Here is a 12,535-nt window from a genome sequence, read left to right as displayed (position 1 = left end):
TGTACGTGGGCTTCTCACTGTTGTGGCTTCTCCCGTTGCGGAGCACAGGCTCCGGACGCGCAGGCTCAGCGGCCATAGCTCACGGGCCTAGCCGCTCCGCGGCATGTGGGATCTTCCCAGACCAGGGCACGAACCCGTGTCCCCTGCATCGGCAGGCGGACTCTCAACCACTGCGCCACCAAGGAAGACCTGAAACAAGTGTTTTTAACAGCAGTTTTATAAACAGCTGAAAAGCTATGGCAGTATTTTTGTTTGTATGGGGCGCGCCATGCCGCATGCGGGATCTTAGTTCCCCTACCAGGGATCAAACCTGGTCCCACGGCAGTGAAAGTGCGGGATACTAACCACTGGATTGCCAGGGAGTTCGCCCGTGGCAGTTTTAAGTACCCACCTGTACCAGTTATATTCATTACATAGTTTCTCAGTTCTGGATAGATCATTTTAAGTGGATTCAGTTATAATTCAGTAAATATTGATAGAAATTCCTTTTCTACCTAAAGAGAAGGTTATAGGAATTTTTTTAAGTTATATTTTTATATTTGATGGACATGTACAAAAGAATTGAATCTTCATATATTTGGTTTCTGTTAATCTGTGTGTCTAACACTTTTGCCTTCTGCTTACTCTTCGTGGACTTGATCAGGAGAGCATGCATGTCTTTAAGAGTAACAGGACTGGGCTTCCCTGGTGGTGCAGTGGTTGAGAGTCCGCCTGCCAATGCAGGGGACACAGGTTCGTGCCCCGGTCCGGGAGGCTCCCACATGCCACGGAGCGGCTGGGCCCGTGAGCCATGGCCGCTGAGTCTGCGCGTCCAGAGCCTGTGCTCCGCAACGGGAGAGGCCACATCAGTGTGAGAGGCCCGGACAAAAAAAAAAAAAAAAAAAAAAAAGAGTAACAGGACTGATATTCGTCAGTTACCTGGCAGAGAGTCAAGTACTGAATTTTCTGTTTCACAGCTGGGAAATCCTGGCAAATAAAGGGTTTAATCAGAAATAGAAACCTGACATATATACATATATACACTATTGATACTATGTATAAAATAGATAACTAATGAGAACCTACTGTATAGCACAGGGAACTCTACTCATTGCTCTGTGGTGACCTAAATGGGAAGGAAATCCAAGAAAGAGGGGATATGTATATGTATATACGTATATGTGTATGTATATACGTATACGTATATGTATATACGTATACGTATAGCTGATTCTCTTTGCTGTACAGTAGAAACTAATGCAACATTGTAAAGCAACTATACTCCAAAAAAATTTTTTTAAATAAATAAATAATGGGGAAAAAAAGAAATAGAAACCTGATATACTTGACAATAATATTTATTTGTATCACAAGTTCCTTAGTTCTTAAAAAAAAAAAAAAAAAAACCTTGAACTTGAGGGCCAATGGCAAAGTATTTTCTTACTTTTATGTTGTTCTTAACCCAGTTAGTGTTTTTCAAGTCATAATCCCTGTGTCCTGAACGTATTCTAATTATTATTTTCGATACAGTACTGAATGGACTTAAAGGGAAACAAATAGAACTGTGTGTCATAGTTATTAGTAAGAACTAAAACTAAAGACTTCATTTACTTAACTGTTAAATAAAAGTATGTTTTCTTAATTGAAAATCTCTTCTCAAAGAATAGAAACAGGACAGAAAGGAAAGATAGATGTGCTGAACATAGCAAGTGGATAACCAAGGAAAATTAAGTTTATACGTAATTATTTAGGATCTAATATATGCAAAGCACTATGTTAAGTGTTTAAAAGTTGCAGAGTTTTAGAAGACAATAATCCTTACCTTCAAGGAGCTTATACATGGATTATACATGACATATTATATTCTTTATATAAATAGGTGGTAAAGTTTTCAGTCATTTGAAACTGCAGTATTTAACTATTCTTTTGAGATACTATTCTTAAATCCTAACCTTAAGCAAATATATTTCACATCTAAAAGTAGCATTGCTTGTTCAGACTTGAAGGGCTGGATTAATTTGCTTTTTTTTTTTTTAGCATCTTTAAGGATTAATTTACTTTTAATCTTGGTTTAGACTAATGTATGGTTGCAAGTTAACATGTTTTTTCTTTTCTCATTTGTATTGTATACTGAATAGATAGATACTAGCAACTCTTCCTGAAGCTTTTGACCAGCTTCAAATATCTTAATATTACCAGTTTGTAAAATCAGCAACATTTTGGGCAGTTTTCCAAGAGAAATTCCTGGTTTTTAATTTTTCCAGTGTCTTTTCCCATTCTTTTTTAAATTGCCATAAAATGTTTGCAAGCATAAGAGTTTTAAGAAAGGTAAAACTATGTTTTTAACAACTAGCTAAGGTACTCACAGGGATTTATTTTTTTAGTTAGGGTCACTTCTAAGGGTGGGAAATGGATTCAGACTTCAGGAGTTTAAAAGATTTTAGTTTGACTGCTAAAGGAAATAATATTGAAATTTCAGTTATAACTATTTAGCTTGGATGTCGGAAGTTTAAATGGATCTTTAGTCTGTTTTCTTTATCTTCACATCTCCTTTGTTCCTCATTCCCCACCCCCTTCACCCGCTCACCTCCCATCTTCACCCTCATTATTATCCCCACAGTTTTTCAGTTTATTCATTAGTTACATTATAGGATGTGTAGTCCTGGACAGGTAATGTCATCTTTCATGGATTGGAAGACTTGTCTTCAGAGTAGCTCCAGTGTTTTTATGTGAACTTTTACCTGATTCCTTGCTATGACCTAGAAGGTTTAAAATAGGATCTCTCTCCCCCTCCATATAGCCCCAGATCTAGCTTTTAAAACAAACAAAAATTGCGTAGTCAGCATTGCTTCAACAAAGCACGTATTAAAACTTTTATAACAAAGACCTGCCTGGTAGGTGAGGAAGTGCTAAATAATATATTCATTTCGACTTTTAGATAATCTTTCCTACCACATTAGATGTTCTTCATTAAGCTACAAAAACTTGGTCTAAGCTAGTGTTTAAAAATTCATGGCTTCCCAAGAATACATCATCTTAGCCCACTTTGAGAAACACTGCATTAAAAGTTAAAAGATTATTTTAGAAAGGTAGCAGGTACAAGCACAAAAATCATGTTTATATTCTGTTGTGGGGTGGTCATCCAGAAAATACAGAACGTGTTTTGATTAGATTTTTCTTTTTATTAGTTTATCAATGGAACATCAATACAAAGTTGACAAATACTTGTAAAGATTTCACACATACTCAAGAATATATTCTCCGTGGGCCCAAGTTTAAGGAACAGTGATCTAGGGCTTTAGAATCAATACACCAGTGTAAAATCTAGTGGAGATACCTAGAGTATGTTTTTGATGGATCACTGTCAGATTATGAGAGGGAAAGGTGATGAGGGACCAACCTAGCAGAACCACCTTATAGGAACCACATGCCTGAAAGGTGAAGAAAGAAATGAGGGATGCCTAGGATCTTTGAAAACAGAATCAACATTCTAAGGATGGTGACAAGTGTTCTAAGAAAAAGTACATGGATTCATCTGAGGAGTAAATCAGACCAATAAACCCAAGATAGGTAAAGAGCCAGGTACAAAGATAGCCAGAAAGGTTAGAGGCTTTAGTGAAAAACAGACTGTCAGTTATATACACAAGTTATTTAGAAATGCAAGTGTGTTATCAATGTACAGAATGACATATTTGCATACGTAAAAGGGGAAATTCTGTAATATGTGACCTATTAGAATGTGTTACCCAAGGAGATTTGCAAAACTCCTTACTTAGGGAAAGGAACACTTCCTGTCTGTCTGGAATAGTGAAATATTGCCTTCACAAAACAATCAGAGTGTGGTTACTTTTAAACTGATAGGACTTGGAGGTGTGGGGTAGGGGAGATGGATGACCAGCATGGATTTTACTTTTAAGCTAGCAACTCATGAGAGCAACTAGTAGAAAGAACTTGGCTTGGCCTTAAGCAAGAGAAGCAGATATTGTTTCTCTTTTCATACATTCCCACTTCCCCTTTATGCCACTACCACCCATCCATAGCTGGACCCCTATTCTGTATCTCATTCCTAAAGAGATTTCTTCACACTGTTAAGTATGACCTTTTCCTGGTGTTATTTTAATGCTTGCCTCTTGATAACTCAAAGCCAATGTAAGAAATAAATTTCTTATGGAAGTATTTCAGTAATTTATGAAAGGAAAAATAATTAGTGGAGAAGGTGCTTTCAATCAAATTACCATCCTCCACCTACTAGTAAGTCAACCCTGACGATGATAATTCAATACTGTGTCTGTGTCATTAAAACCATACATTTCTTACCACTTTCGACTCACTCTAACAAAATGAAAGAGGTCATTTAGGGAGGATGTTTTGTATGTGTTCAAATTCTGTGTCATGATTAATAATTGCTATTTTTGTCTAAAAGTGTTTAATGCTCTAGAAAATTCTGAATGGGGAACATAAGCATTTTTCAAGCACAAAACACCTTTTAGTAAAAAAAGAACTAGAGGTCAAGAATGAATCCAGCATGCTGAGCTTGCAGTGAGGGGGAAGAGGAAAAAAATGAATGTAATATTTTAAGCATATCCATATTTTGGAATTAAGTTTTATATCAGTGGTTTTCAACTAATAACAGAATCAGGGATGAGAATTTTGGTATCAAAGTCAGCCTGAGTTTTTAAAAGTTAGGCAACACTTGAACATTAATTTGAGTAATTTCAATTGCGTCTTGGTTGGGATTTTATGAGTTTTCTATGGGGAAAAGGATGGGGTTCCTGAGCAAATTAATGGTTTCAACAAGTCAGGGCAGTAAGTAGACATATCCCCCCAGAAAACAGGAAATTTTATTAGCATCCCTTTTTAATAGCTACATAAAGTGATCATCTTTTTATAAAAGCAAGTAGAATACCTCTAGTTGGCAACACTTTGTTAGCTAATGACTACTAACCAAAAGTAATTTTTTTATTAAAAGAATACAATTTGTCCTTTCTAGTAATTTATATGTATACTTTATTCTGATTAGTAAGATTTTATAATTGTCTGACTTAAAAGCTTTTGGAAAAAGAAAAGATTCTCATTTCTCTCTCAATTTTTAAATAGCTACTAAAAGTGTATTCTCTTTATTTGGTTTATTCCTCACTTAAAATTAACCACTGTGACTTCTCACCTCTTCATCACAACATAAATCTTAGCTCTGGACAAACATAACGCTGAATTTGAGGGAGTAGACCATACGCCAGATTCCAAGTCCATTTCTTTTGAATTGGTATGCTGTTTATACACATAGGACTTAAACAGATTTATTTGGGTTTAACTTAAGATTTTCCTTCCTGGCTTTGTATCTAATAAACTATTTTTCATCTCTTTCCCAAGGTTTTCAAACAGCTGGAAATTCATGAATACTTCACATTTTCATTTCATTTTGAAGATTTTAAATTTAGAATTAAATTTTTTTTCATCTAAAAATAGAACACTTGCAGTGAACTTAACATGTGCAAAGAAAGACATTTGATTTTGTTGGTAATTCAGTAAGATAACTAATGTGTACTTCAAAAATACAGGTAATAGTAAAATTTTAGAGTGAGCACTATCATAGGCCCAGGTTTTTTAATCTTCTAAAAATAAAATTGCTATCTCAGAACTGCTTTTTCCTGATAGTCCAGTACTAATTTTAATGATAACATTGTAGAACAGAAATGAAGGTATATCTAAAGCTTTGTCCGTCTCTGGGGCCTAATTCCTTTTTCATAGAAAATAACCTGTACTTTGCATAACTTGTTATATGTCTAATTTACCATCAAAATTTTTTTTTAAATTTCTCATTTATGATCCTACTAAATGGAAAACTTGGGGACAGGGGCTAGTTAAGTAACATAGGTTGAAGGTATAGTCTCCTATCTAAACTCCTTCAGGTCATATTGATTAGATAGCTAGATTACATTTAAAGGTTGACTCATATTAGTTGTTTTTTTTGTTTGTTTGTTTTTTGCGGCGTACGGGGGCCTCTCACTGCCGTGGCCCCTCCCACTACGGAGCACAGGCTCCGGACGCGCAGGCCCAGCGGCCATGGCTCACGGGCCCAGCCGCTCTGCTGCACGTGGGATCCTCCCGGACCGGGGCACGAACCCTTGTCCCCTGCACCGGCAGGTGGACTCTCAACCACTGCGCCACCAGGGAAGCTCCCAGTTGGTATTTCTTTATATGTATCTTTTCTTCCCAACTACACTGTAGGAGTTTATAGCAGGGACCCTCTTTTTAATTTATTTTTTCCCTGTATTCATTCTTAACTCTTAATGCAGCACTTTTCATCATAGATAGTAAATACTTGTTGATTAAGTGAAATAGTTGGGAGAGAGGAAGGAAAGCAATAAAGAAAAATAGAGTAAAATTACTCTAGTAGTACATGTATTCTGATGTGATTTAATGTTTTGTGACTCTAGTAATATACTGACTTCTGTGGAGATAGCTTTGTGTCCTCTAAGTCAGTTTATCAGTGATCTCCTTAAATATCAGTGGTGAATGAAAGTTTGTTTACATTTCTTTGAAAAAAGTGTTTCTTATTGTAACTTTTTCTTAAGTAATTTTTTAAATAAGACATTTAGTAACTTTTAACAGTTGGTAACAGCATAGTTGATTACATCTGAGGATGCTGAATACTTCTCTGATTTCCAGCCCTGTTTTTATAGATAGGACTTATTTTAAACATCAAATCTGTTGGCTTTAACTATGGTTTAAGTCTGAATAAAAGGGAGAATCCTTATATTTGAACTACGTTATACAGTAAAATCTACATATAGGAACTTTTTCAGCATGTGATATTAGAAAGTCATAGATATTAGCATAAGCCACTTTGGCTGAAAGATCTGTCGTTTTTATTCAGTTCTTTGCTGCAGATGTATATTGTGATTTGAAATTGCTTTTCATCTTAATCGTGGAATAACTTCATATTGTATTCTCCTTGTGTTGTTAAAGGTACTTTAAAACATATGTATTTCTAAAATTAATGTCCTTTTCCAGTGACAGGGGGTATCACAGAAGAGCAATTTCAGACTCATCAACAGCAGTTAGTTCAAATGCAAAGGCAGCAACTTGCTCAGCTTCAGCAGAAACAGCAATCTCAGCATTCCTCGCAACAGACACATCCAAAAGCACAGGTAAACCTGTCTTTTAATCATGGTTATGTCTGTTCCTTTCTTTCATAATTATGTCTTTTTTTGAAAATTTTAGTCAGGTCACAGAATATAACCTTGTCATTGCCACTCGATTCTGGAGATCAAACCTAAGTGTCTTTTCAGTTAATTTACATAATTTTAAGTGACTAGTTTATATTTTATGAGAGGAGCACTAGAGCCAAATATAGTATTTTTAATTTAGGAAAGAAATAAGTACATATATTTGGAAAGGTTATTAAGAATTCATTGAAGTAATTATATACTCTTAGAACCATCATCCCCCACCCCTACTCCCCCAGAAATATTTTTGTCAAGGATATGACTATCCTAACTCCTTCCTAACCTGTGCATTTAAGTGCCATGTGAACGTGCCCCATGAGCTGAGAGGTAATTTTCTCGACTTGTGCCATAAATCCAGACAACATAGCCCTTTGCCTATTTGAATCACATTTCCCTGAAGAAAAAAAAATTGCCACTAGGTGAGGTTTTCCTAGGCACCATTAAATGATTGACAGTCGGGATAAGAGTAAAAGCCCTGCCAACACCTTGATATGAGCCTATAAGACTGATTTTGGACTTCTGGCCTCCAGAACCGTATGAGAATAAACTTACGTTGTTTAAGCCACTAAAAAGCTGTTAGTAACAGCTAAGCAGTTTAATACAGAATCAAAAGGAATATGACCATTAAATTTGCCTTTGTTTGCCTTTTCTGAATCTCAGGTATTTCCAACCTACTGAAACATTAGGCTAAGACACAGTTTTACATTGGGACAAAAATGACTGTTAGTCATCTCTGTTATTTCATTTTGCCCATAGTATGTAGACTGTCAAGTATTTTTAAAAGCATTCATTAACACTTATTGGAAAAATGAATAGGGCATTAAAGGTTTGGGTTGTTTACTACCCTAGCTCTTTCTCATAAATAATTGCTTCCCAGTTTTTAGTTGCTTTCCTGTTTCATATGATGAAAATAGCCTATGGAGTTCTAGATCTCTTAACCTAAACACCTGTAACTGTTCAAGATGAAAAAGGCAGCAGCATCTTGAGTTTGCTCATTTCTTAACATGTTCATGAACTCACGTCTAAAAAGTTGAGAGTTTAATTTTGTTTATTTTATAGGGCTCAAGCACCTCTGACTGTATGTCTAAAACACTTGACTCAGCCAGCGCCCATTTTGCTGCATCTGCAGTGGTCAGTGCACCTGTTCCAAGTCGCAGTGAGGTAACCAAGGAACAGAACACTGGCCACAACAACATTAACGGTGTAGTCCAGCCTTCAGGTAAGCCTGTTGTTTTATGTGATACTTACTAGCTCAAAGTTGCAACTCAGTGATTTGAGGTATGGTTTTTGGTTTTCAAATCCAAGGGAAAACATCGTACAAGAAATCAGTCTGGACTCTTCATAATATCTATGGATATGTAGGATGGAATAGCTGGATGTTTTCTAGAATTCACATAGAGACTGCTCCCTGTTTCCTCCCACACCCACTGGATTCCTACCTATGTAACACTTCACCTTGCCTTGTTTTATCCACATACTGTCAGTTGCCTCACATCTTAGGAAACACATCGAGCTAATTGCTAACCATCATCATTGAATCATTTGTACATTTATAAAAAGGCGAAATACAATTTATCAGTAAATTGGAAATTGGGTTTACCTTCCCAGTCTTACATACTCACAGGCCTGCTTTCTCGGACTCCTCCTCATGAAATACAGTATTGCTGTGAACGTATTTCTGCTGCTTACTGCCAAGTCCTCAAAAGATTCGCTGTTCCTATCAACCCTCAACTACTGCTCAGACCTTAGGGTTTTCCTCTTGCTTTTACATATACCCATGATAGTGATTGCTCTTCCTTACTGATGTTCTTGCATGTGTAAATTCTAATGGAAGTCCAACCTTCATCTGCACCTGCCCTCAATCTCCAGAGAGGACCTCTCTGTCCTATTATATAGTTTCCAAATATGGAGGCAGCAGAATACTTTGCAAACCCTTTTGTGTAGGCTTATAGAAAGAGGGTGTCTCTGGGGTTGAAAGAGGTGAATATGTTACCAATCAGAAGGTCTCTTTGGAGAGGCCGTTATGTGGAAGGTTAATTTGGTATTTAACTAGATTACAAATGTTTGCATTTCTTTTTATTTTTAAGCTCCTAATTTTTTAAAAAGTTTAATATCTCATGACTTGAATGGAACCATTTTTTTTTTCCTTCTCCTTCAGGAACCTCTAAAACATTATATTCCACCAACATGGCTTTATCATCCAGCCCAGGGATTTCAGCTGTACAACTTGTAAGGACAGTTGGCCACACCACTACAAACCACTTAATCCCAGCATTGTGCACAAGCAGTCCTCAAACACTTCCCATGAACAATTCCTGCCTGACAAATGCAGTGCACCTCAATAACGTCAGTGTTGTTTCTCCAGTCAATGTGCATATCAATACACGGACTTCAGCACCATCGCCAACAGCCTTAAAACTTGCCACAGTTGCTGCCAGTATGGACAGAGTGCCAAAGGTTACTCCTAGCAGTGCCATCAGCAGCATAGCAAGGTGTGTGTGTGTGTGTGTGTGTGTGTGTGTGTGTGTGTGTTTCAAGTATCATTCTGTCCCTTTCTGCTGGCTATCCTGTGGGAGGAAAAAGACTTTTTTTTTCTTTTTTTTTTTTTTAACCGCTCAAGCGATAGATGTCTTGTCAATTGATTTACTTGCTTTTCAACAGATACTGAATATCTGCTTAGTCTAAAGCTCTGTGACTTAGATCATTTGTTTGAGGTCACTGGTAGGATGTTTAAATGCCAATCAGAACTGTAAAAAAAAAAAAAAAGGAAAAAAACCCCACATCAACTTGGGAACCATCAAACTGAAAAAATACATCAGTCTATTTTAGAAGCTTCATTTATTCTTCTATTACTTCTTTGTAGTGTAGACAGTCCAGAAGGCTAGAGTTGTTATCAGCTTCCAGAGCTTTAGTTTTCAAATCAAAATTTGTATTTTCTTCAATATTATACACAAAGGGAAAGTAAATTATTCTATGTATATTCTGAAATTGAGAATATTCTGGAATTAACTAAATCCATGATAATGTATTTCAGATTTTTTATTTCTATGACACTAATGCATGAGAATCAAAAAAATTGATTTGCATGGATAACTACATGACTTTAAACCTGTAAAATTAAACTATAGTAGAAAACAATTTAAGTAATATTGTGCTCCAAATGATTATTCTTTTTGAGCATCATATGCTCCATCTATTGTAAAAACACTTGGATTGTCATATGTTATATATTTCATAAGTAATTTATCATTGGCTTCTACTGAAATATTGTGTTAAATTACTGTCTTTCCTAAGTAAATAGTTATAATCAAGTTCTTAGGAATTACTAGGATTTTTTAGCTGAAGAAAACCTTTCCTCATTCCTGTATAGAAATTGTAAAAATGGGAGATGTTCTTCTGCAGTATATGTTTTGTTGTAATTACATAAAAATGTATCTATAAATACTAAGTTATACACATCATATTCTAGAGAGTATTAATGTTTATTTTACTCTTTGCCCTATTATAGAGAGAACCATGAACCAGAAAGATTGGGTTTAAATGGAATAGCAGAGACAACAGTAGCTATGGAAGTGACATAACCTAAAACATGTGGCTTTGACCTGTGCTGATGGTGTGCAGTCATTCATATTCCAGCTGAATGCAAAAGGTGACACTCTGTGGATCACAGAGCGTAACAATGGACCTAAATGGACTAGAGTATATCGGATGTTAAATCGATATATGATGTATATTTTGTAAAATTGGGAAAATCACTACCTTGTAATATAGTTTATTTGTATCATCAATATTATTTCTGTTACTTGAATAGTAGATATTCATCATCATGCTTTTGCACTTGAATTTGCAACTGAATGGATTTTAAAAAATAATTCTTTAATGGGATCATGAGCATGAAATGGGATCCTGCATCACTTGTTTTAACTATTTATTTTGCCATGTTTACATTTTGTATCTTGTAAAAATAAATCCAACTTTGTTTAAAAAGTTAAAGATTCATAGCTAGGAAATGAAATTCTTGTAATTTTTTTCTAAAGGAACTGTAAAGTTTTCACTTGGTTCATTTTGTTTCACAATTTGACTAGATGGACTTTTTGGTAAATACTTTAGTGGCATTTCACTGTCAAATATGAAGTTCAAGGCAAAATAGTATTTTCTATTACTGTGCAGGGGAAAGGGATGGATCGATACATGCAAATTTAATGTAGTAACTCACTTTTCCATATATTTTGAATGTATATTTCTATTTATAATACCAGTTTATAAAAAATGATTACACAGAAAAAAGGACTAGGAAAAATTATGCATCTAGCACATTTAAACTGTGCAGGTATGAACATTTTTCAAGGATTACATTTTATCTGAAGACTGCATATTTTAACTGGCTTTACCTGTACCACACCACATAAAGGATATTTTGCCAGGTATGTACTGCATTGTGTGATTGCAGTAACCATTGGAGGTCTAGATATCGAGCCATCCCGGGTGCTGGGAGGGGGGGGTTGTGGCAAGATTTTGTCTTTTCAGTTTTTGAGAGGTTTCCTGTGGCTACAAGGCAAGTAACGGGTTGGAAAACGTCTGACTGTAAGCGTTGGACACCTTCACAGTGTAGTGTTTTAGTGACTTTTTTTATACGGTTCTTGTATATTAGATACGTGTAGTGGTGTTTCAGAATGTTTGTTTATGCACTAGTTCAGACAACTTTCCCTGTTACTTGTTCTTGATAAGTGAAAACTGCAGGGAAATAAAAATACATATCAAAACATGGACATGCTGCATATGTGTTTATTTCACAATGTGCACACAGTATAAGTTAAAATTTAAGGGAGATGATAGCACTTAACAGCACTTTTCATTTTCACAGTGCTTTCCAAGCATTAATGAAAAGAATTATAAGAAGCTCATCTGTGGGCACTATTGGGTTTCAGATAATCCAATATAAACTACCTTTGATATGAAAAGTTCTTAAAATATTTTACAGAATGTAAGTAATTTGCAGTATAACATTCATTGAAATCTCATAAATGAGCCTCATTTTATAAATAAAAGTTTAGAGTAGAATTATATTGCAAGGGGTTTTGTCAAGTAAGTACTGGGAAATGTAAATATTTTTAATGAATATGATTAAAACCATTTCAAACTTCATAGTTTTATACTTTACATTTTTTATATCTGCAGTCCTGAAAGTTGTAAATTGATATGTCAGTTGATTTAATGGACCAGGGTTTCTGCTGAGAGTGGTTTTTATTCAGGTCCTGAATATGTAAAGCAATTTATGGTCAAAACCATAGGAAAAAATAAATTTAATTTCTTCATTGGTTGTGACC

The 12,535-nt window shown here is 35.5% G+C and overlaps 1 protein-coding gene across 1 annotated transcript in view; it reads left to right on the top strand.

The window, feature by feature from the left end:
* Positions 1-11,973, top strand: part of EPC2 (enhancer of polycomb 2) — a 109,634-nt gene extending 97,661 nt beyond the window's left edge. Inside the window, exons 11-14 of the mRNA XM_007454549.1 lie at positions 6,994-7,130; positions 8,268-8,427; positions 9,367-9,700; positions 10,717-11,973. Of these exons, the coding sequence (XP_007454611.1) occupies positions 6,994-7,130; positions 8,268-8,427; positions 9,367-9,700; positions 10,717-10,789 (704 nt within the window). The 3' untranslated portion in view covers positions 10,790-11,973. The remainder of the gene's footprint in view (positions 1-6,993; positions 7,131-8,267; positions 8,428-9,366; positions 9,701-10,716) is intronic.
* Positions 11,974-12,535: the final 562 nt, after the last annotated feature.

This window comes from Lipotes vexillifer, unplaced genomic scaffold (assembly GCF_000442215.2).
Source record: "Lipotes vexillifer unplaced genomic scaffold, Lipotes_vexillifer_v1.1 scaffold335, whole genome shotgun sequence".
NCBI classification, from domain to species: Eukaryota; Metazoa; Chordata; class Mammalia; order Artiodactyla; family Lipotidae; genus Lipotes; species Lipotes vexillifer.
The sequence above is the reverse complement of the archived record's forward strand: the minus strand, read 5'-3'. Positions and strand labels throughout refer to the sequence as shown.